Below are 24,546 nucleotides of genomic sequence, written 5' to 3'. Positions count from 1 at the left end.
CATTACGATTCTGATTTCTATATACAATACATATACGTGTATCTTTGTTTTTCCCTTATTTTTTCTCTATCAAATTCTAAAGATGACTGATGATCAAACCCCGATTAATTTTTGGGATAATTAACTTATATCAAGTATTAATACCTATACTATTATAATGTTACTATAACAAAAAATTATTTTTTACATAATTTAACACATGAAGAAGAAAATTACAGGATTAGGGATAATATAGTTTGAAATTTAACTTTTTATGCGATTCAGTTGGATTTACTTATGTTCATTCCTAATTCTAATAAGAATTAGACAAAGATAAAGAGTAAGTTAAACAGATTAAAGTTAATCTGCATTGACAGCTTGATCATCGATCAAGTTAATCGGAATTTTGGGGGAAGTGCTCCGAACTCCGAGCACGTATCCATTTCCCTTCCTCAAGTGCAAAAGGGGTTAAGCTAATAGGTGTAGTGTGAGCGCAGAGACCGCGGAGCACCGGAGCAGACTTCAGCAGACTTGTTCAGTGACGGGGATGTCGTGGGTGTTGCGTCTTGCGTCGCGCAGCGGCGAGACCGAGACTCGAGATCAATAAGGATTGCAGCGGCGCGGCGTCGCGCATGACTGAATTATTTTGCGAATTGCAACAATCCCGAGGAGGTTATGACGACGACCGGGGCCCAGGTCGATCCCATATGATCCCGTCGTCTGACTCGCGGGACGGATAGAAAAAGCGGCAGCCGGTGTTCACGGTCCTCGAAGGCAGACGACGACGACGACGGCGACGATGTTCGAGGGGGCTATAGCGGCATTTTTGAACCGCCTGCTGGGCAGGTACGTGGAGGACCTGGACACGGAGCAATTCAACGTCGGTATTTTCTCCGGGGATACGTGCCTCACCGACCTGAAACTGAAACCGGAGGCTCTGGTACGGTCTCTGTTTCTTTTTTTTTTTTTTTTAATAATTCAGAGGCAATATAAAAAGAATTAAAAATATAATTGAATATGTATATGTACATCCCTGACGCGTTTGTCTTTGCAGTATCAACTGGGATTACCTATTAGAGTAGAGATCGGCTTGATAGGAAAAATTATTTTGAAAATACCATGGTCTGGACTCTTCTCGCAACCCATTGTGATATGCATAGAGGTACTGAACAATCTATATATCGCAATAATAAAATAATATAATATATAATAAAATATATTGTGTTCAATATATAATAGATAATATATAATAGAATTAAATTGTGTATTAAAGTATAAATGACAAATGTTTCTTTGTCTTCTCAAGGATGTATACGCAGTAGCAGTACCTGCATTATCCGGTCCATACGACCCGGAGATACAGAAACGTTTGATAAGAGCGGAAAAGAAGAAGATACTTGAGGATCTTAAGGAAGATGAAATATTTAGAGCTGGTAATTAAACATTTTTAATTGATTACTCATAGAATGCCTTATTTAGAAATTTATTTCACTTGTATTAAGATTTGATTAGTGTCTATATCTCGTCTACATATTAAGTTCACATATAAGAAAAAGAGAGAGAAGAAATTATCAAAATTTTGTAACTGTAATCAGTAATAACAGTAAATAGCTTTTCAGTTTGATGTGTATCTAATTGTAAGTTAATCTATAATTTTTCTTTTATAGGTCTACCTCCCCAACTATTCGATGGTCTATTGGCGTCAGTCACGAAGAACTTTCAGATTACTATAAATAATGTACATATTAGATATGAAGAGAAAATATTGCGCAACTTCCTCTGTGCCTGTGGTATATGTATACAAAGTATATCCATAACGACTACCAACAAGTAATTTGATAATGCATATTGTCACGTTTCTTTCGGTTGTGTGTGTGTGTATCCATTCATTATCATAAGAATTGATCAATTTTAGCAAATGGAAGCCCGGGGTGTGTGCTACAAATTCGCAAACGGTGTACCAGCTTATACGCGCGGAATCGCTCAGTGTGTACATGGATCACGACACTGAATCCTGTATAAATGTCCAGGGTAATTGGGACTTGTCCACTTTGCTCGCATGGAAGATCACGATGCATAGAGCCCTGCAGACATTCGGAATGAAGAACAAGGAGTTTCAGTTTTGTATGTTTGAGATATTATTTGTCGATGACGTAGTATCGGTATCTTGTGTTCGAAATAAATATTATTTCAAGTTCCGTCGTGATTTTAACGAAATTCTTTTTTTCACAAGTGTTGAAGCCCTTCACGGCCAAGATTAAAGTCATCATACACAAGGGCACAGAAACGCAAGCTTCACGTATGTTAGTCGATATTGTACTGCAGGATGTAGCGATGCAATTATCCGAAGCGCAATACGCCACGTTTTGTCATATTTATGACTCTTTGTTACGTGCGACTATTAACAGGTGAATTTGTGCAACGCCTAATATTCTTTCATTTATTTTAATGACATACGCATTTTTAATAAATAATGTTGAAACTAGTGATTAAAAATTAACGATGTCTACAGGCCACATGCTAAATATCGTCCTGAGAAAAGCGTATATGAGGAACCGTCGTCTTGGTGGAAATATGCGTATAATTTTGTTTTGAATCACTATATTAAGCCGTATACTTGGTCGCATATAGCCAATCACAGAAAAAATTACAGAAAATACAAAGAGGCGTGCATCCAAAGTTTGCAACGACCAAACGATACAGAGTTGAAGCTGGATATGCAAAAACACGAAGACAACTTGACAATATTAAATATAGTAATTGCGAGAGAGCACGCTAGACAGGAATTGAGAAATAAGGATATTGAGCGAGAGTGCCAAATCACAACAATGAGCCCATCGAAAGATGTCAATGCAGAAACTATATTACCGGATAACGATCAAGCACAAAATATAACAAATCAATGCAACAAGGGTGAACATCAAAACTCATTGCCCGGTGTAACAGAAAATTCATCTGTTTCAAAGATAAAGTCGGGAAAGACGCTAAAACAGATTGGTAAGTACATTTAGATCATTCTCTTTTTTATATAATATATCAATTAACAGAAAATTGTTATAAGAAATACTTGAGAAAAATCTATCAGGTGAATCTTTTTGTTTATTTGCAGATTACAAGTTAAACTTTACTTTGGCAAATTGCTGTCTGAGCCTCTTAAGCAAAGGCAAAGAAATGCTGATCGTAACCGTCACACAATTTCTGACAAGTATTGAGGCACGGCCTACGTTATTAGCTTTCAAGATATCTGTTCGTGCTGAAAGCTTTGTAGTTGAAGCTATATCAACTGATGGCGATTTGGTTCCTCTGATTACAGTGGATAATGTGTTAACAGGTAATGCGCCTATTTATCTCTGTAAGCGATTTATAAACTCTATTGCAGAGGTACTGACTATAACTATTATGCGTGACAGGGAATGTGTCCACATATTTTTTGGCGATAGACTTTGAGAAAAATGGATTGAATATGGATCCTATTTTTGAAGTAGCCGTAAAGCTGGAAGCTATCGAAGTGACTTATCATCATGTAATAATGCTTTTATATATTGCTTTAAATAATATTTTGTCTATAGTTTCTGTAAACCTGACTTAAATTGCTTTTCAGTTTGCCATAGTGGAAATTATAAATTTTTTCAAATTTAACACTAATTACCTTCACGATACGATTCGCGGGATATACAGACTGTGGGACTGCGTCAAAAGAAGATATTTGAACTTTGTGGACGACATCGTCTCGCAGACATTGAGAATCAGCTTCAAAATAGATATAAAAAGTCCTTATATTATATTTCCCGAAAACGGATCAATTCAAAAGTACGTTTACTACATACGATTGTAGGACTGGAAAAGAGAGAGTGCACACAAATATTGTTTTATATATTATGTTAACATTTTTTTTGTAGAGGAGGACATATACTCGTTCTGGATCTCGGTAACATAACGCTGACCAACGAGCTTCAAGCAACGAATTTGCAATTGGAAGATGCCACTCTTATGGAGCTAGAAGAATTACTCTACGACAGACTCAATATGGTGTTCTCCGGCGCGCAAATTTTATTTTGTCATTCAGGCGACGATTGGCGGTCGGCGAGAAAACGGAGTGATTCGGAGTATCATTTGTTACCTAAGCTGCAAGCAAATGTGACTATTTCATACAGTATTAGACCCGAATATCGTCAACTACCACGGTAATATGCCACCTAATTGCGCCACAATCCTCTGTTTATGCATTGTTTCAACGTACAATATTCCACAGGACAAAACTCAATGTACACATTTCAAACGTGAAGTTGAATTTATCGGAAAGTAAACTGCGACTATTGACATGTTTTTTGAATAAATTGCTAGTAGCATACGAAAACAACGTTGAGAAGTATAAAGCTACCTTAAAAAATTCGATTTCCGGACGAAAGTCGAGTATTATTTTTATTTCAACGAAAGAATTGATGAAAGTACAATCCAGTGTATGCTTGCCATCTGTCACAATGACGCATACTGATTTTAAATCTGTCATTAAGGAAGTTGTAACTAATAATGTACCAAAGCTTGATAGGTAATGATTTTATATATCATGTAGATATTTAAATATATTATATGCATTTCGATAAAATAATTCCAATTTTTTAATAGGAGTGTCGTCTCTTCGGAAGTTAGTGAAGAGGACTTGGAATTATTATCTAAAACGATTAACTTGTCCGGATTTGATGATAATATATCTCCGTGTAATCACATTAATTTGTTACTTCGATTTGCCATAGGAGAGGTAAATATAGTTTCATTGAACATTCATATTTTATCCTATGAAGAGACGATGAAGTGTCATTGATATTGATTCGAAATTTAGTTCTCCGTAAATCTGGAAGATATGACAGATAGCCGAGAACAGCCTTACTTAAATTTGAGATTGCACACTTTGTATTATGAAACGGCTGTAATGGAATACGGTGTTGCTGTTCAGTTTGGCATTGGATCGATTTTTTTGGTCGATAAGACAAACGCTGGCGTTACCGGATCGTATTTGGAACTGATATCCACCGACGAATCCTACGAAGTCCTCGTTGTGTCGTATCGTAAGGTAATTTATGAAGATTTACGGTGCCTTAATTCGTTAATATTCACCGATTTTCTCTTCAGGTTAAATCAAATTGTCCCGATTTCAAGTCGCACTTCAAAAATATCGAACGCTCGTTGGTTGTGAATCTGCTGAATATCAACGTAAACTTTCACAGATCCGCATTGTTGAAAATGAAAGATTATTGGCATAAATTTCAAGCGTAAGTGGGACAATTTTTATGCGAGAAAAAATAAATCGTTTTAGATATTTTATAAAAACACCAATTCTTTAATTTTAGCGTGTGTCACGATACTCTCTTATTCAAGTACGCCGAGAAGACATGCAGTAATATTATGAAATGGGAACAGAGGAACACTGATCCACCCATCCCACCGGGTACAAATATATGCTCGAAATATAAAAAGTATTTTTAAATACAAAGGTAACATCAATTAATTTTACATTTTACTACTTTTTCAGGCGCAATTAAACTGAATTATTCAACCAGACTCAGCTCATTAGTGGTGCGATTCTGCGATAAGGATATAGATTTAATGGAAATTAAGATTCTGGGCTTGGAAAACGATTGTATCTACAATGCGAACGAGAGAATGGTGTTACGTGCACATCTCAGGAGCATACTCGCTGAAGATTTGATTGATGATACGCTTTACTCCAAAGTAATTGCCTCGAGTAACATATACAATCTTTTTTTACTGCATAACATGCATACATATTATATACATACAAATATATACATATATTTTTTTTAAATTTTATTTAAAGATTTTGACGACCGACGAAGATAAGGTTTTTGACCTGAAATACGTGAGACACACACCAAGATTATACAAGTGCTCGGATATCGATACATATCAAGATGATGTGATGTCAGATGGCACTTTCAAGCTTTCCATTGGACGAATAAATTGCGTGATCATTTCTAAAATTCTCTATGATTTACGGGTATGGTATATTTATTATTTATACCCGATATCTATTGATATAAATGCTATCGATACTTATTTCAGCTGTCTTTACAGAATTTCATAATACCGTTTACTTCCACGTATTATACTCGTTTCTTATATTACTTGAAAAATAAATTCGTTGGAGGGATTGAACTGTTTAAGAAGAGTGCGACAAAACTGCACATTTTCATCGACATACAAGGGCCTACTTTTTTATTGCCACAAAAGAAAGATGCCCCAAGTCTCCTGGTGTTTGATACAGGTAAAAAATTGTACTCGAAGCAAACACAGGTTGCAAATTGAGAGGAAATTCTTTTAATTTTATTAAAAAATATTTTTTCAGGTATATTATCGGTTGAAAACTTTTTTAAGAACAGTGGGCAGTCAGTACAATCGAGCAAAATGACCGCTAGCGATAGCAATCCATTGATAATTGATAACATTTTGATAAAATTGACATCCATGACTGTGTCTAGAGCCATTATGACTCTAACTCGAGATCTAGAAGTCCAGGTAAAATCAGACATTTCAATTGATTTGGTTGCTATGGCAGATTGTTAAAATTGAAATAATATCACATAGATATAATTTCAGGAACCCATTATCGAACCTATACAAATTCAGTTGGATATCAAGAGAAAAACAGAGTACCGTAGCATTATTGAACTTCAAACTTATGGTTTATTCAACATGCAAGGAGCTATTGATGTCGTAAATATAAACTTAAGTCAGAGGGATCTCAAATCTCTCATATCAGTGTGGCAAGATAACATTTCTAAAATACCGTTGCTTAAGAAAATCGGTGAGACCGAAGATAGAATTTCAGCGCAAGATTCCCAAAAGAATGCCAACCACGACGACGATGTTATGGTAAAGAAACTGGAAAACTTCTTAACGCACAATGAAACAGCACTGTGCGAAGTTAACATAAAACTTGCGTTGGAGGGATTGCAATTAAATTTATTTATGGATACAGAGGAGGTACATATATTAATGCCCGCTTAAATATTAATGTAGATTTTTATTTATGTATTATTTTTATTACGTTGTATTGCAGGTGTTGAGTTCTCCTGTGCGCGATTTAAATCACGGTTTGTGTAAGCTGAGTTTCGGAGAAACTGTAAACACTTGGGAGTTTTATAGCGACAAGAGTTTGAAAATGAAATTGTCTTTGCAAAGCTGTTTATTGCAGGACACTCGCAAGGACTCGGTCGTTGAGAAGAGGTATTGTGTCCCTTAATCATGTATAGCGCTGAGAGTTAGAGCGATGGAATGTTAATGCTATCGAGAATCATAATCTTATTTTTCGTTTTAGGATAATACAATCGCCGGCAATATCCTTAGAGAAGAACTTGGAGTTCTGTATTTCTGTGTCGATGTCTCCTATAGTCGACGTCACATACAGTCGTACTCAAGCAGAGGAAAAGTGTTTCGACGTTCTTATTCAGGATATACGAATTAATTTGTCTGTGCCTTTCTTGATGCACTTGGGACGTTATTTTCTAGATTCCTTACCCGGCGAACAGATAGAGAAAGGAATTATCAACCACGGATATGATAATAATAACCAGACGGTAAATACAAATCTATTCAAATAATTAGTTCATTAAGAAGATTTTTAATATTCTATATTAAAGCACGCTTTCCTTTACATACATCTCTATCTTATCCTTAAAAATATTTTATAAATATTAATAATCGAATTAATTTTTCAAATTTATTTGATTTCAATCAAGAACCGGAAAGCTTTAAACGCAGAAATTGACAAACTAAATCGCTCCCAATATTTTAAGGAGCAACCAGGTAGTTTCTCTATGTGCATGCATGTTGTATATAAAAATCGTTCTTCTATTTAGTAGCAATATTATATGTAAAACTTTGTACAATCTTAAATGGAGAAAACAAAATGAATAATTCTAATGTTTAGGTACTTCTATATCAATTCGAATACAAAAACCAGATATCTTTCTATTCGGTGACTTGGAGAAGAGTAGCACACACGTGATACGAATGCAAGCGGAAGTGTTTATCGAAAGTAGTCGACATAGCCGGTCCTCTTCGATAGTCTGCACTCTGACTAACGTCCATGCCAAGACTAAAGGACAAGGGAACTACGAGTCCCCGTGTTGGTTGTTACGTCCTTGTGATGTAGAAATTTGTAAAAAGAAGTTGTCTTGCGGTAATGAGGAAATTACCGTTGCTATAAATAGTATTAATATACATCTATCGGCGGAAGTAATCCATACTTTTATCGACGTAAGTATTATGTAACTTAAACTGCATCTGAAATATGTAATTTTTAATTACGAAATCTAGAGGCTAAAACAAAGACTGAATTTATTTCTTGAAGTATTGAAGTATTGAAACAGTTAAAAATCACATCGTCTATACTGCTAAATATATAAACTATATTTGAATTGATTATGATATATATTATTTATATCTATATTCTAGATATTAAATGAAGCATCGACTTTCTTGAATAGTATTAATTTGAAACCAGACGACGGCAGTAATCAGAATGCAAATGCGCATAATAATCTTTGGACCCCAAGAAAAGTTTCTAGTATACCGTACAAGAAAACCGACGAAGGTAAATCGCATCTCACATACATCGCAGACGTATTCTATTTGAATTCTATCAACTGTTTATATCCATTTAAACACCAATTTATATTTTTATTGTATGCATTATTTAGGTGAAACGGAATTGTATCGTCGTCGACACGATCATGTAACATTTAATTTGAGACCCGTATTAATATGTTTATTGCTGGAAATGGAAAACGCCGTAGGAAGATTTCCGGTAATGAAAATGGAGACTGTCATCACCGCTACCGTTAATGATTGGCGTAATAATTTTCACTTCGAATCTAATGTAAAACTTCACGCATTCTGCTACAATAGAGCTCGCCAGAATTGGGAGCCATTTGTGGAGTTTTACACGAAAGACGACGCAAACTATAAACCATGGGAATTCACTATCAAGGTTACTAATATTATCGTACTGCACTGTATATATGCATTTAATTATTTACTAACGTAGTTTTGTACCGTCCACAATTTAATTTCTTCAGATATATCGAGGCGAAGCGAATCTGATTAACTCCAATTGGACGGATCCTTGCCATCACATAAAGCAAGATCCGATGAAAGCGAGAAAGAAATACGCGCAATATAATGGGGAGGATATGACAGATATGACATTTATTGGACCTGACGCTGATATGATTTCGATCACAAGAACAGGTGAAGTTATTCATCCATCAACTGCATAGAAGTGTTACTTAGTCCATCGAATTTTTTTAAGTAAAAAAAAAATATCTTTTTTAAATAAACAGATCCTGAAACCTACGTGACATATGAGGATGAATCCGACACGGACGATGACGAGAGCGATACGAAATTAACGAGGATTTCGAGTTATCTATTCAATAATAATAGCGACGACGAAGAAAGCGATTCCGACGACTCGAGTACAAACGAAGACGAGGAATTTGAATTGATACTAGACTGCAATCTTGAATGTTGTACGTAAATTCGGAGTCTCGTGCGAACGTATTAAATCTTAACTGTTGATGTTAATGTTTTAATATATCGTACTTTTTGCACAGATAATCCCGTCGCGCGTCCGCCGACGAAAACGAATCTCACCGCGCCGTACATCATTCTATGTTCGGAGGAGAAAATTAATATTACCATAACGCAAGACATGATCGCAACGTGGAACGTGATCTCGAACGCGTTCACGCAGGCGAGGGTTGGAATCCCGTTTGTGCCCACTAACGCGCGGGAATTGACTGTGCTGAACGACATAGGTCACGCGAGTCGAGTGGAGCTGCTTGTCCAAGAGCAGGTGGACGGGAACAGTGACACGCGCGTCGTAGCCGCGTACAGTTTTCACGACGGTAGCTCGCCGGTCAGTGTGCCCAGCAGTCCTGAGAACGAACAGACGGATCTCACGAGTCCCCAGTGGGCCGGTAAAGAAACCACTCTGATCGTATCGGAGTGTAAATTTTTCCCCATCGACTCGCCAGTCAACATCTACAAATCGATAACCGGCGAACTCCTTCGTGTCGTATTTGAAGGTAACTTTTGGAAATATACCCCAAAAGTCATAAATACACAGATACAAATCAATCTTCTATCCTTAACGCAGGCTTCGAAGACGTGTTGGTGTACTGCCCGAAGAAAGAAACGCGTAATCTCGTATCACTTCGTCCCGTGAGACACGACGTTCGTTATTACCTGGTGATAGAGGCGACGATAAACAGTTATTTACACCGAACGATTTGCGTGCGATCTCCGTTACAGGTAATGCGATCTCGCTTATCCGCTCATTTAGCGTCGCTCCTATCTTTCGCTGATCGCGAGATGTATTTCAGTTTCGAAACGAGACCTCGTATGCGTTGGGACTTTATTACAAGAAAGCGGTGATAGACAAATTGGGCCTGACGCTAACCGGCGAAACCACGAATCCTTTTGATCATAATGTGAGAATGGCGATCATAGAGCCTGACGCAACTTATAACATTCCTCTATACATCGCGTATCATTGCCCGATACACATTCTTCCTGCGTATCTAGAGTAAGTAAAATCTCAAGTATCACGGCAACGTGTAAACTTGTTTATAAGAGAAATAAGATAATGTACACGTTATACTAACGGATATATTATCTGTAGGAAGTATCAAGTCAGTGACGAAGGGATTTATTGGAAAGATTTAAGGGATACAGCAAATGCATTTAAAGACGTGTGCTGCGAGGCGAAAGGCGACAATAATCGTAATGTATTCTGTGTCAGGGCGATATGCACGGAACTCCCGTTAACGACTCGTCCCTCCGGCTGTCAAGTGCCGAATTACTTGATAAATATCGTACCACCTGTTATTTTCAATAATCAGTTACCCTTCGTCATCGATGTCAGTATACCTGGCATCAATTACGAGGTGAAAATCGAACCCGGGGAGAAAATAAACATGCACTCTCTGAATCACAGCAATAGCGTACAGTTTGTTTTCAAGGTACGTGGAATCATCTTTCGAAAGAAGCTAGTCGTACATGAATGTATTTCGCTGCATCGTTTAATTACATACCGTCCTAATAATTTTATATAGGTACACAGCTATTTAGGCACGTCTTGGATGGGCGCGGTAAAACTAAATATGAATCTAGAACGCAAGTTCGTGTTAATGTCCGCAGACAACGAGTCGGACTTAACGAAGCCTTTTTTGCTGTGCTTAGAATTGTGCAAGATTCTCAGTTGGAACATCATTATACAGTCGCAGTATTGGATAATAAATAAGTCTGGCTTGCCGTTGTTTATCCAGGTAAGCCAAACGACGTCGCGGCCTGGTTCCTATGATAACAAATACATGATTTATTAATAAAATTCTTTTTTTAGGATTGCCATTCTCATATAACGTACGAAATGCCGGAAGAGGAGTTAATGGTGTTCTCCCAAAAGAACAATAAAAGGAGCATGGTGCGATTAAGGGCCCATCAATCCGAATGGTCAATGCCATTTGGACTGGACGGGATCACATCGATGTCGTTGATCGTATGTCGCGATATCGAACGCGGACGAAAGTATCAGATCTTAACGGAGATAGAGAGCTCCCGTTTGTCGCCGATTTTCACGAAGATTATAACGTTTCTACCATACTTCTTTATTTGCAACAAAACTAAGAAGGCCTTGAGGTTCATGGAGGAGAATGAAGAGGCCGATCTCTGGAACGACCTCTTACCCGGGCAAGAGATGTCGTTCTGGCCCGCCACTGAGTCTATGAAGATGAAAATAAAGTGGAGGAACAGCCAGTTGGTCTCACAGCACTTCGGTATTACGCATGTGGGTAAAACTGTGCTGAGAATGGATAACGGGGTAAGATAAAAACGCGTGATCGCCTGTTACGGAGAAGTGGTCTTTATGAAAGTCTTTGTTAAAAAAAGAATTTCATTTAATTTATGTAACTTAAAAGCTTCTTACAAAAACTTCATAATTCGCAGTCGGCGCTATGTGTGGAGATCGAAGGCGGCGTCAGTACTCCATACCGCATAATATTTCGGAGATACATTACCGGCGACATACCTGTGAGAGTGGATAATCTCTGCGACAAATTGTTTCTGAAGCTGAATCAAGTTGATCTAGGCCAAGTCGCGCTGCTCAAACCGTTCCAAAGTTTGCTGTACACTTGGGACGATCCTACTCAGACCAGAGAATTGATCTGGAACATTTACAATAATAACGCGGTCGGCTACAGAGCGCTATTCGAGACGGTAGTGGAAGAAAAAATATCTCTATATCTAACTCACTATACTTTTGCTCAAATTTCTCAATTTGCATTCTTTGATCCCCAAGGAAGATTAATTTTTCAATCTAGTTTTTAGAAAAATTTTAATTTCTTTGCGCAGACTTATTGGTTGACGTTAACACTTGCATCTGTTTTCAGGACGGCTGCGGGCACGAAAAGGTGTCCTTCATAACCATCGAACGACGCCACAGCGTGTCTCATTCTTCCGTCACTCCCAAGTCACTGGCGAATACGAAGTCATGGTCGGAGGACACGAGTGAAAGTGTCAATCACGTTCCCAGCGCGGAGACCGAGGCGAAGTCGCAAACGTTAGAGGATATGCATCAGGATGAAGCGGAGGTTTACTGGGTGAGCTACATGGAAGGTGAGCAACGTGTGCTGCTATTCACGCAGCACAAGAGCGTGTACCTGAAAGCGAAAAGCATTATCGATCCCGAAGCGAGCAAGAGAGAAATATTCTTGTCAATCGCAGCTATCGGAATCAGCGTTGTAAGTGAAGAACGATCCTGTGTATTGCTCGTTATCGTTTCAGATGTGTGATCAAAGATTAATCTATTCTCTTTCGTAGGTTGTACAGGAATCCAATTTGCATAACGCCAGACGGGAGTTGCTGTACGCCAGTGTGATCGACTCCGCCGCCCATTGGGAGCTTTACTTCAGCAAACGATGGAGAAATCTGTCGCTGGAGCTGAGCGCCTGGTTAGAAAATAAATACACGAATTCGGTGAAGACGGCGCAGCTCGAGAATTTCATTGACGTACGTCTAATGTCAATCTTTAAAACTATATTGCGAACATGTCATTTATTATGAGAACTTTGATAGAGTTATAGATTCCGCTCGATTTTATAGTATTTAATAAAGTATATAGAGTACTATTATCTATTACATAAATACATCTTAAGTGATAAGTATTAAATATATAGACCATGTCTTGTTAGTTCAGAAAGGAATAATATTTCTATGTATTGTAAACTGTGATTATTTTTTTTGCGTATTGCACAACAAACACGTCTCTAACAGACTTTTCCAAATCTTTTGCAGGTTGACTTCACAAAAATGCAGATGACCAAACCGTTCTTCGGCAAGTTACGAAGGACGTATTCGCCAGGTATCTGGTTGCATTGCAGGGAATCCACGACGCTTTGTTATTTGCAAGGATATGTTCACAGGATACAGGTATACGAGTAATACATATGCATATATACATACGTTTATATGTATATATATTAAATTTCTCCGTCTTGCAGATCGATAATCAATTGAGCGAAACTACCTTTCCGGTAGTTCTGTATCCCAACTTGCAAAAGACTTTTGTGAATTATGCTGGAAGCCGCAGATTGAAACATTGCTTGGAGTTCTCGTATCTGAAACAACGCAAATTAAGGAGCATTATTTACAAGTGCGTGTGCACAAATTTATGACATTATCGCTTGTTAACGGACATTTTTCATGATAATTTTCGAACGACATTTTTCCAGAGGGATATGTGTCATCGTCAGGGAGTTTAATTTGAATCTAGAAGAAGCCTTTCTCTGCTCCTTGATCAATTTGGTACCTAAGACACCGGAAACTAAACACTCGATCGCCGCGAAACTCAGGAGAGATGTGTCTAATATGCGCGTTCCTTCGCTTAGCAAAATTAATAATGTAATGTCTAATCTCGTATGCAATTTAGGCACATTATAAATGCATGGACTTTGATTGATTTACACGTATGAATCGCAGGACACAAACAGCAAGAGCAGGCATTTAATAGAGCAGATATACATCTCCCCGATGGTATTGCGCTTGAAATTATTGGCCAACCCGGATGGATTTAACGCGCGTAACTTCAGCAATGTGGACGGTTACCACAATGTTCTTCGATTTATTTTCGAGTATGCAGAGAAGGGTACGTTTGAGAGGGACGTTGAATTCAGGTGAGCTAATTGATTACAATTTGATATAACTAGAAGGCGCGCGGTAGTAAATTTCATGATTTTGTTTACTTGTTTAGATTGCTCGATTATCGAAAGAGTTTCATTGCCGTGAACAGGGAGCGATTCCTCTCGCATCTTTCGCGCGTTTATGTCGCGCAGATTATGGAACAGTTTCACGTGTTGGTGCGCTTAACTACCGTCCTGGGAAATCAGTATGGCTACAACTTTAAGTCGTCAGGGAGCAATTTCTGCGAGTCGGATTTGGTAAGCAAGCAAAAACGGTGTATGTCGCGAACGATACATCTTTCGTTTCTATTGAACACGACGCTAATTTACGGTGAGTTTTTAGTTATTGATGTGCGGAGACGAGTCTGCGGAGAGGCTGGCGCACGAGGTCGCATGCGAGCTGGGACATGCTACGCCCGACGGTATGCAAGCCTCATTTTTAAGCGGCCACGACGGTCACACACTTCATTACAAGGTAAACGTACGGCTATAAAGCTGTGCAGAGGAACTAAAAATTTAGCCGCTCCTTAATCGAAAAGCCTAAGTAGCTCGTATCTGTAGCGAGCTTTTAATCTTCGACATTAACTGTCTAACGATAAAATTCTTCATTTCCATTAAGTAAAGTCCAATAGAAATTGAATCGTCGGCTACAAAGAAAAACTTCAATTTGATAGAAAATTTTGGCTCTTGGTATTTGCCGTTGAAAATACTCATAGGTATTCGTAGAAATATTTTGTGAAAATAGGAACTGAAACATGTGTTATATTTCGTTTCAGATGAAAGATACGAATTATCGGAATCCAGATGTGCCGCCTTCAGCGTTTTTAGTCGATCATTCGTTCGCTACAGAAATTGATTTGGAGACCTCCGGCTTGATCACTACGTCGACGAACAGTGAGTAAATCGTTGCTGTTCGTAATGTACGAGTGGATGTAAGTGGGATCATACATAATCGTGCTGCGCACATCTGTTGATACGCTCATTGCTGTTTCATTTCCGGCTCCGACGTTTTTATTAAATCTCTTGCAAATGACAGGCATTCATCGAGAAGAATTAAGATATTTCTTCAAAACGTTGGGAAAGAAAACATCTATGCTGTTCAAGGCGGAAAGCTCTTATTCGAAAGTAATAACGGACATAATAAAAAGGTATCAGCTCTATCAGCACTATTTTCTCTCGTCGTGCATTAACGGCGTTTATCTTAAAGGCGAATTATCTGTCTTGCAGGGCGCAAGAAGTGGGTCTCGTATCCAGAATGCGATTGCCGCGGTATATTAATCCACATTTCGTAAGTATTGTCGGGACGATAATCCACGACCTTCCAATCATCTTTGTATCATTAACAATTAATATCGTTATTTAGGGTGTGGAGTTGTTCTCGACGCACAAAGCGAAGGGAGCGTACTTGTTGAACGCTATAAGTAAAGGGCATTGCATTCAGAACGATTCTTATTGGGGACACGCTGCGCTCCATAGCGACGGAAAGTACATTACACTCGTATCTTTGCAGTAAGTCTAATAATAATTAAGAAATGTCTCAGAAACGTCTTTTATCCACGGATCTTACGATCAATTTGAGGGCGAGAGAGGGGGCTAGCTAAACCTGGAACCTATACAGTATGAGCCGAATTCACTGACGCGTTGTGTTTTAATATTGTCTTTCAATATCGACGGCAAAAGATCTTACGAATAAAATTATTGTCGCGTTAATACCCTCTGACCCAGAAATGTAAAAAGAAACAAATCCTCGGATCTTTTTCAGGCGGATATATTACATCGAGAAAGCAAATGCATGGGGATCGTGGAACGTGAAATGGACTTTAGAGACTAATCAGTTGCTGTCACCACCAACTATCGCCAAGAACAAACTTGTTTTGCATATAACAGAGGTAACTATTCCAATCTACCCCCAAAATTGATTTAACACAATGATGATTGTCTAAATACAGAGAATTTAGATTGCTCGAATAATTAATTAAAAATGCGCAAGTTGGTTTACCGCGTTAAACAGATTCGAATTCAATTCTAAATTCAACACTAGGATATCAAGAGTAAAAATGACGGCATTTTAGTGTCGATCGATCGATGTTCATTAAAGATCGCATTAAATTTATTCCTAGACCGAGGAAGAGACGTCGTCGTCCATGGTAGATTGGTACGTGGAGAGCGAGGCCGCGGACATCCTGGAATGGCTGTGTCGCAAAATGAACAACGCAATGATTCTGAACATGGAGAGCAGCACTTGTTCTAAATGAGAATGTGGAGTTTGTTGACGAGGCCACCGTAAGGAGGTAACAGAGAACAAAGAGGATGAAGAGATCAGTGTATTTACATATTTAGTTCGGCGTAATAAAAGTCTATACGGTGAATGCACAAAAAAAAGAAAAAACGCTATATATGTCTCTCTAATGCCCTACACTTTTTTATTATTATTATTATCATTATTATCATTGTATCTTGCCAAAGTCAGATCGCATCTTCGTCTTGGATAAAGTACGTCTAGTTTATTTCATAATTTATTTACAAAAAGTCTTAGTAAATTACACTTACAGGCATCTCCACTCGAACTAAAGTAAATAATTTAAGAGCTACATGTATTTAGATATCTATAGAATAGGATACTTTGGGGTCGGGGAGAAGCTGGGACCAGGGAAAGTGTTCTGTTTAACTTATCTCAACACGCTTCTAAATCGTATGTCTTCGCAAGAATTCGAGTCGTTTTAAACGGCTACACGTCGTATGTGAAAACTAAATCGTCATTCCGTCTCTCTTAAATTCATTCTCTCTACGAAACGAGGAAGTATACCAGTGGAAGGTGTGCGACGACGAGTTCGAATGCGTCTCTCTCTTTTCTCTCTCTCTCTCTCTCTCTCTCTCTCTCTCTCTCTCTCTCTCTCTCTCTCTCTATTTCTCTTTTTCTTTTCCTTGCAACTGCTGCGTAAATGTTCGTGAGAGTGGGAGTTTACAATTAGATGTATGTATCATAAGAATCGTCAAAATATGTGCAAGCTGACAATCGGTATTTGTTAGTTTTACCATAACGTATATGCGCGCTTTGAAAAAGCATAAAATCTTGGTTATAAATATATTCCCATTAGAATCGTTTAATGGCACGATCGAGCTTAAATTTAAAAATCCTCTTGTTTTATCTTTTTTAATATATTCGTTTCTACATTATCGCCCAGAATCAGTTTCATCTGCTTCTACAGTGTTGGTTTTTCTCATCTTCCGCCTGTCCGTTCTTTTTTCTTTATATTTTCTTTTTTTTGTTATCACAACGGCGTTTAATTACGTTTATAAATACGTTTATTCCAAAAAGACTGCAGTTAGTTAGATTCGCTACTTTCAAATCTCTTTTCGAAAGGAAGCCATTGAAAAAAAAGGAAAAAAAGAAAGGAAACATTTACTGAACCTTCTAGGAATTCAAATAATTATTGCAAAATTAAACGGTAATTTAAGTGACTACCTAAATTAATCAGTTATAGTTTCGCAAGCTATATTTGTGTATTCTTTCTCTTTTCACAGACACTGTCCCCACCCCTTTTTCTACCGGCACCCCCATCCTCCGTGCATACATACACGCGCAAACACGCAGCACGCATTTTCTCTTCTCTAAAATCCATCTCTTTTATATTAATACGCGCACATATGGGACCCCCCGTTTGTCGAAGCGCCGTATGCGCGTATCGCACTCGCGCGAACATATTAAACACGCACACAAGTATGGGCGGACATGTGTGCTCTAGTCCCGCTCTACTCTGAATCCCCTCTCTATTCTGGAACAGCTGGTCTCTCCCCTGTAAACTGGAATTCCTCTCTCGCTTCCGTTTAACGCGCCTGGCTTTGCCGCGTTACCGTACGTAGAATAGGAGAAGCGAATGGGACGAACGCCGCGCAGACCGTACGACGGCGTTCCGCTACTGCAGAATGCTGCAGAAGTAAGAGTATCGGAAAGGGGGATTCCAGAATAGAGGGACAGAGCCCGGCCCGAACGATTTCAGAATAAAGGGGGCTACAGCATCTCCGTCGCCCCGCATTCTATCTCGAAACATTTTCTCTCATTCTTTCTCTCCCTTCGCCACCGCTCTTCCGTCTTTCTTCCCCATTCTTTCTCTCTCTCCCTCTTCCTCGCTGAACCTCTCAAACATATACATACATACATACATAGATACATACATGCATGCACGCAATACACAAATACATAAACATGTACGCACGCATGCACGCTTCCTCGCTCCTTTTCTCTCCCTCTCGCTTTCATGCTCTCTTTCTCTCTGCTACTGTTCCTTCTCAATCAGCGGCTTTATCACACGTATATTATTTTTTTTTCTCTTCTAGCAATGTCTTTCTTCAGTTCTAGTTTCTGCCTGTGCTTCTAAAATCGAGACTTCTCCGCGGCCTTACAGCCGCAAACGTATATTTGCGCCACCGTAGCCGCAGCACGAAAATCGAATAAGATTCAAATGGAAGTGTTATCTACAAAATATCTTAATTACTCGCTAATTACAGCACAAAACATGCAAATATAAAAATTTGCATTATATTATCGTTTAATATTTATATATATCATCCGATATATCATTCCACATCGCACCATTAAGGTTCGCCGACATGATTCTTGGTATATATATTATTATGCAGCTGACCGTTTGTCTCTTGAAAGTCCGTTTTCTTTTTTTACTGCGTATGCATATATTTGTGTGTGTGTGTGTGTGTGTGTGTATATATATATATATATATATATGTGTGTGTATATATATATCATGTGTCCATGTTTATATATTGCGGCCGCACGTGCGCGCAAGTATGTGTGTTGCACATGTGTTTGTATCTATGTCACGTGTCGTGTATATATATTTTGTAAATATGGATATACCGTGTGTGTCCTGCGTGTCAATACGTGTGGTTTCTCTATGTGTATGTGTATACCTTTTTTCCTTTCATTAACTATGAAATATCTTACACTATCGATATTATTCCAATTCATCGAAGGGGAAGGTATACCAACGGGCGGAGATCGCATCGGGTATACCTACACGCTAACACCAATAATTAAACTTTCTTACTTCCTGTTTAATCGATATAAAACTACAACTGCGCTGCCATGGCTTTTCATCAGCACTTTTGTTCCGTTCACTCGTACACTCGTATCACGTCGCGCGCGTGTCTCTCTTCTCTCGCCTCTCGTCACTCTCTCTCTATAGTCTCTCCCTCGTCTCTCTCTCTTTTCTCCGTTTCAGATATATATATCCGTCTATATCTGCCGCTTTTGCCCCGCACACGTCCGCCTTTTTAAACTACAGCACTACTGCCGTCCGTACGCGACGTCGCACCACCGCGCGACAACGTCGCTGTGTCGCGTGCGTCTTATTACTCGATCTCGTCGGCACCGTTATTTAACAACATATCCGCGCGAGTCGCGTAATAGTGTCTCGACCGACGACAGAGAGTTACGTGCCCCTCGAACACTGGAACAACACACGCGCGACTATCGCGGCGACCTGCTGATCGAGGATCTGGCTCATCACCAAGGCGAGCAGGCGGGACTCGTGCTGCAGAAGGAGAGTTCGGTTGTCCGGATGCCTGGCGAGGTTGAGTAGCGTGCCGGCCGCGCGCCGCAGCATGTCGAGGCTGGTGCCCATCGACTCGGGATTGTCGCGCAGCGCGGCGAGACCGTGCTGATTGGCGACCCCGAGAGCGCTCGTCTCGGCCTGCTCGATGAACGCGACGAGCAGCGCGACGCAGGGCGTCTGCAGGGCGATGGTGCGCGCGACCCCGCTGTCCGCGGCCGACAGGAAGTGCAGCAGATTCACGCCGAACTCGCGCAGCACCTGTTCCTCGCTGCGACAGAGGAGCCTGGTCAGCACCGAGCATAATCTCTGTAATCGTGAGTACGGCGGCGTCGCCACCACCAGGTCAACGTTGCACTCGGTCACGCATAACTTGCACAGCGCCTCGAGCGCGAGTCTCTGCGGGGAGAGGGAGGAGTTCGGGCCGACCGTCGGGAAGGGATCCTGACCGTGGGCGGCCGGGCACACGGCCCAGTGCAGGAGGCCGTCGAGCACCGGCCGCGAGATCTCCTCCGGATGCTGACTCAGGTCCATGTGGCCGGATATGTTGGCGGCCATCACGAGAACGTTCTCCCTCACGTGATGGAGGAAGTCCCACCACCACTCGCCCTCGCCCTGTAGACTGCTACACGAGTCCGCAAAGTCCGCGTCCTCCTCGCGATCGTAATTGCGCGTCTTTTGCGCCCGTATCGGGTGCTCGTGGTGGAGCAGCAACAGCTTCCCGAGTAGACTGAGGAACGTAACGTTCTTCGCGAATTCCCCCTCGTTGCCGGGGATGAAGGTGAGATTCCTCAGGATCGTCGACAGGCACACGCAACGACGGGCCAGGCTGTCCTGCGTCTCCGTCACCAGGTAGAGGCTCGCCTCGTCCCTGGAGTAGCTCTCGTCCTCGTAGTCGCTTATCCTCCGTCGCTTTAGCGTTCCTGCCGGATCTCTTATGTTTAATCTTGGTCCCTCCTTGTAGTCTCTGGTCGTTTCCAGCTCGTGTTCTTCCGCCGCTTCCGTCTTGATCTCTGTTTTGTCTATGGTGTTGTCGATGTTGCCTGGTGCCGCCGCCGCCGCCGCCGCCGCCGCCGCCGTCGCAGCCGTCGATTCGTTCAGTCCATTCTGCGTCGGCAACGAGTCCTCGTCGTTCTTCGACACATCACTGCCAAAGTGCTCGCCCATATTGTTGTTCGCTTTCGTCACTTCGCTGTCGCAATCCTTCTTGAAGCCGTCGTTCTTCTTCTCGAACAGCTCCCTCGTGAGATCGTTCATCTCTACGGGTTCCTTCTTGATCCTCGACAGCACGTCGCTCAGAGTCTTCGTTTTCTTCTTCTTGTCCAGTTGTTGCTGCTGATGCTTGCGCTCGCCACTATCTTTGCTAGATTGCTTGTCGCCGAGTTCGCCGGACTTGTGGGTAAAGTCCAGCGTCTCGAGGACACCACCGACGTTGTCTGCTTTGGCTTCGTCCTTCAGATCCGTGCTGTCGACTTCCTTCTGCAACAGCGGCGGTTTCTCGTCCCTCAGCAAACGGGCGAAAGGCACCGAGCCCACTTCAGATTGAAAACACGTGACGATATATTTGGTCGCGTTTGTGTCGACTTGCCATGGCTCGGTTTCCGACTCGCACTCTTGATGATCCCAAGGCCTCCGCGTGTCCAAAACGAAGAGATCGTCATCCCGAGGGACGATCTTGACGGGGCGACCTCTCCTCGAGAGATACGTATAATTCGATGTCGACAGCAATTTCGTCCGATCCTCCGAATCGATCGGGCGCGTCACCGCGCCGAGATCTACCTCCGGACCGTCTGCGGCCTGGCAATAGCGATCGTCGTCGTTTACACATGATTCGAACATGTCGGAGAGAGAACGCGAGAAGTGCTCCAGCAGAACGTCCAGTAGTCCGGGTAAGTGTGTCAATCCGAAATAACTTACCTGTAAACGAAAGATTTATAAATATTTTTTTACACATATGTATGTTTATTATGTTACTATACATAAAAATATTTTACAAGTTCTTTTATGGAGCTTTTATAATTTTACTTGTGCTTTATATTAATTAGGTCTTCAAAGAAATATATATAAATAATCGTATCATGAAAGATTCGTTAATAATTCTTCTACATATCTTTCATTCGTTGTATGTTTCATTTCTTTAATTTTCTATAAATTTCTTCAGTAGTCGTTGATTCTTCCTTTAAAATAATTGCAATAGCAAAAAAAATATACTCACAGAAGAATCATCGAATAACAAAATGTTTAATACGTCGAGGGCCCAGCAGCTCTCGGCGAGTAGACCTGATCTCAAAGCCATCATGATGCGCCAAGCTTCTACTGGTGCCACGTCAGCGCGCGTCAATTTTCGTCGCTTGTACAAAAGAGGTGTAATCGCTTCTACGCTGTCAGGAGGGAATGTCATTTCTCTCTTTGACGTCGGTTGCTGGCTGATCATGGGATTGACTCCGAGTTGAGTCTGCGCAAAATAATACGATGATACCTCGTTTGGCTACAAAACATTTTAATTATAAAATGACATATATCGCGAAACAAGTATATGTATATCGTCCCCACAATAATTATGACAAAAAAAATTAATTAAAGAATATACTAACAGTATGGGATATGTTGATTGACAGCAGATATTATATAAATTTTGTTAATTTTTTATCATTAGAATCCAACGCTTTCGCGTTGAGTTAAATTACGATTGACTTGCGAAGAGAATGTACCTGATGATTCCCGGGTGTTGGATACAAAGGGGACGGTTGATTCGGGTAGCGATGATCCCACGGTGGAGGTGGGTGCGGTATAGCGTTCAGAGACGGCTGAGATGGGGGAGCAATCCTGTTCGATTGCTGGGTGGCCCATTGTTGACTACTAGCAATACCACCGACCGCTGAAGGGGTTGGGGCAGCGGTGACGACTTGGGATCCTTGTTGCGGTTGTTGCTGTGGCGGTTGTTGCGATGGCGACGGCGCCGGTTGGCTTGGGTACTGAACCCTATTGTTTCCACTATTACTATTGTACTGATTAGTTGTATTTGGCCATCCTGCAGCAAGAAATTACATTTTCTTGGGTTAATTGCGATCGAAGTCCTCTCACTTAACTTGCAAAGCTTCTTCAGCAATAATAATATGTGATTATCGACATTAAAGTATCTCACCTGGATACGCCGGTCGTTGTTGATTATATTGGGGATACTGTTGGTCTTTGGCAAAGTCTGGGTGGCGTCTAGGTTGAGTGGGTCCCGGAGGGGGCGGTGGCATGTTCTTGTTAGCCGATCCACTTCCAGTGTATATTTGAGTTCCACCGGGCGCTCCGTATCCACTCTGCAACGTAATGACAGATATTAAAAGATTCTTAACTTTATTACTTTATGAAAATTTTTCAAATCACACAAAACATATTGAGCAATAAAAAATTAAACGAAATTTCTCGCGAACACAGGACAATATAAGCTTATTAATATAAAAATATCGAATATTACTTGTTCCTGTCGATAGTAATCTTGCGGACACGAGTATGACGACACAGTCGGCGGTTGCGAGGGCGAGGAAGGCTGACTGGTCGCCGTCTGCTGTTGCACAGCGGCCGGATGAGCCTGCGGTCCCGACGGATAGCTGTTACTCCGCGCGTTAGGAGGTGTTCCTGTGGGATAGCTAGCGGGCCCTTGTTGATTGCCGGTGTATCTGTTGTACATGTCCTGTCCAGTAGCGTTGTTCGGCGGCATGTTACCACCTGGGTATCCCCTGTACGCGACAAAAATATATGAATGATTTTCTCCGCGAAACATTATAGCGGAATATGACGGTGATATCTCTCACCTGTCGACATCGGGTACGTATGGAGGATAATGCGTTCTAGGCGAGTACGGTTGACTGAACTCTCCCTGCTGAGACAGCGCGTTTCCCTGCGGCCGAATGTACTGCTCTTGCGGATAGTTCTGATAGGAGCCCGTGTTCTGGTAACTACCCTGTTGTATCCCTAAAAACAAAATCGTTCGTCGTAAAATTCTTAATGACGCTCATTGTTAGGATCAAAACAAATGTATTCGATAAGCTCTAAGTATGTACGGCATCAATAGATGTAAAAATAAATGTAATGTCATGTACAGTTAAGGGATTGTAAACTGTGAAGCGTACCTTGATGGGCGGAGGGTGCGCTGCTTTGACTGGGTGGCCTAGGTGGCGGCGGCGTGTACTCCGACGATGGGCCACCGGGTGTGGCGCCCGCGTAACTACCCTGATAGCTTCCATAACCGTCCATGGAAGCGTTGCTCGATGCAGCAGCGGGAAAGGAGTCTTGAGAATTGGAAGAACCTGCAAGAACAAACGGTTCCTTTTCTAGCCGAGAAGAAGTCTCTTGATACAAGAAAGTATGGTGGAAGCAAACAACAAAATTTCGAAGAGAAATAAAATTATATGTATATGTAACAGTCCATACCCGGCGATGGTACGGAAGCAGTTCCCTTAGATCCCTTTTTCTTCGAGCCCGCCTCGACCTGATTGATGATGGGTTGCGGATCCACACCCCCGCGATCAAAGTGGCACTCATATGCCAGCAGGTGCTTCGTATAGTGTTTGCGCAATGTGTAAGCAGCGCTACTGCTAGCACCGATGCCCAAGAGGCCGGCTATATCCTTCCACGTCTTGTTTTTCGTCACCTACAGAAGGAAATTATACACACGCGTTCTTTACTACTGCTCGCGAAAGAGCAATTTCACGTCGAATCTCAAACACAGACAAAAAAGATCTGCA

The 24,546-nt window shown here is 40.9% G+C and overlaps 2 protein-coding genes across 8 annotated transcripts in view; one reads left to right on the top strand and one right to left on the bottom strand.

Moving 5' to 3' along the window:
- Nucleotides 1-449: 449 nt before the first annotated feature.
- Nucleotides 450-16,744, top strand: LOC139772177 (intermembrane lipid transfer protein VPS13A). 2 transcript variants are annotated; one of them, XM_071705639.1, is made up of 50 exons: nucleotides 453-919; nucleotides 1,034-1,141; nucleotides 1,286-1,412; nucleotides 1,647-1,809; nucleotides 1,895-2,103; nucleotides 2,213-2,387; nucleotides 2,492-2,976; nucleotides 3,089-3,310; nucleotides 3,390-3,502; nucleotides 3,581-3,789; nucleotides 3,879-4,163; nucleotides 4,232-4,528; nucleotides 4,606-4,738; nucleotides 4,820-5,050; nucleotides 5,110-5,249; nucleotides 5,328-5,425; nucleotides 5,510-5,709; nucleotides 5,816-5,995; nucleotides 6,073-6,262; nucleotides 6,344-6,513; nucleotides 6,595-6,981; nucleotides 7,058-7,224; nucleotides 7,316-7,574; nucleotides 7,737-7,803; nucleotides 7,928-8,256; nucleotides 8,455-8,593; nucleotides 8,700-8,989; nucleotides 9,078-9,249; nucleotides 9,342-9,530; nucleotides 9,615-10,088; nucleotides 10,160-10,314; nucleotides 10,386-10,588; nucleotides 10,685-11,024; nucleotides 11,118-11,330; nucleotides 11,405-11,881; nucleotides 12,007-12,276; nucleotides 12,450-12,800; nucleotides 12,880-13,068; nucleotides 13,354-13,488; nucleotides 13,560-13,711; nucleotides 13,791-13,959; nucleotides 14,038-14,231; nucleotides 14,309-14,495; nucleotides 14,581-14,712; nucleotides 15,014-15,131; nucleotides 15,274-15,385; nucleotides 15,465-15,525; nucleotides 15,601-15,746; nucleotides 16,000-16,126; nucleotides 16,358-16,744. In XM_071705639.1, exons 1-50 carry the CDS (start codon nucleotides 779-781, stop codon nucleotides 16,490-16,492), a joined length of 10,215 nt encoding a protein of 3,404 aa, XP_071561740.1. In that variant the 5' UTR covers nucleotides 453-778; the 3' UTR covers nucleotides 16,493-16,744. The 2 variants fall into 2 exon arrangements, with proteins under 2 accessions (XP_071561741.1, XP_071561740.1); XM_071705640.1 differs by lacking the exons at nucleotides 15,465-15,525; nucleotides 15,601-15,746; nucleotides 16,000-16,126; nucleotides 16,358-16,744 and having other exon boundaries at nucleotides 450-919; nucleotides 15,014-15,169.
- The window catches only part of Osa (trithorax group protein osa), a 21,642-nt gene continuing 13,815 nt past the window's right edge, over nucleotides 16,720-24,546 (bottom strand). For all 6 annotated transcript variants that reach the window (XM_071705642.1, XM_071705643.1, XM_071705644.1 and 3 more), the window contains 8 exons: nucleotides 24,233-24,452; nucleotides 23,932-24,108; nucleotides 23,614-23,773; nucleotides 23,277-23,538; nucleotides 22,953-23,118; nucleotides 22,519-22,838; nucleotides 22,023-22,262; nucleotides 16,720-21,724 (listed from right to left, as the gene is read on the bottom strand). In XM_071705642.1, the coding sequence (XP_071561743.1) occupies nucleotides 19,688-21,724; nucleotides 22,023-22,262; nucleotides 22,519-22,838; nucleotides 22,953-23,118; nucleotides 23,277-23,538; nucleotides 23,614-23,773; nucleotides 23,932-24,108; nucleotides 24,233-24,452 (3,582 nt within the window). In that variant the 3' untranslated portion in view covers nucleotides 16,720-19,687. The remainder of the gene's footprint in view (nucleotides 21,725-22,022; nucleotides 22,263-22,518; nucleotides 22,839-22,952; nucleotides 23,119-23,276; nucleotides 23,539-23,613; nucleotides 23,774-23,931; nucleotides 24,109-24,232; nucleotides 24,453-24,546) is intronic.

The sequence above is a fragment of the Temnothorax nylanderi genome, unplaced genomic scaffold (genome assembly GCF_030848795.1).
Source record: "Temnothorax nylanderi isolate EJ_2023f unplaced genomic scaffold, tnyl_v1.0 TNYL_tig0047_pilon, whole genome shotgun sequence".
In the NCBI taxonomy this organism is placed as follows: Eukaryota; Metazoa; Arthropoda; class Insecta; order Hymenoptera; family Formicidae; genus Temnothorax; species Temnothorax nylanderi.
The sequence above is the reverse complement of the archived record's forward strand: the minus strand, read 5'-3'. Positions and strand labels throughout refer to the sequence as shown.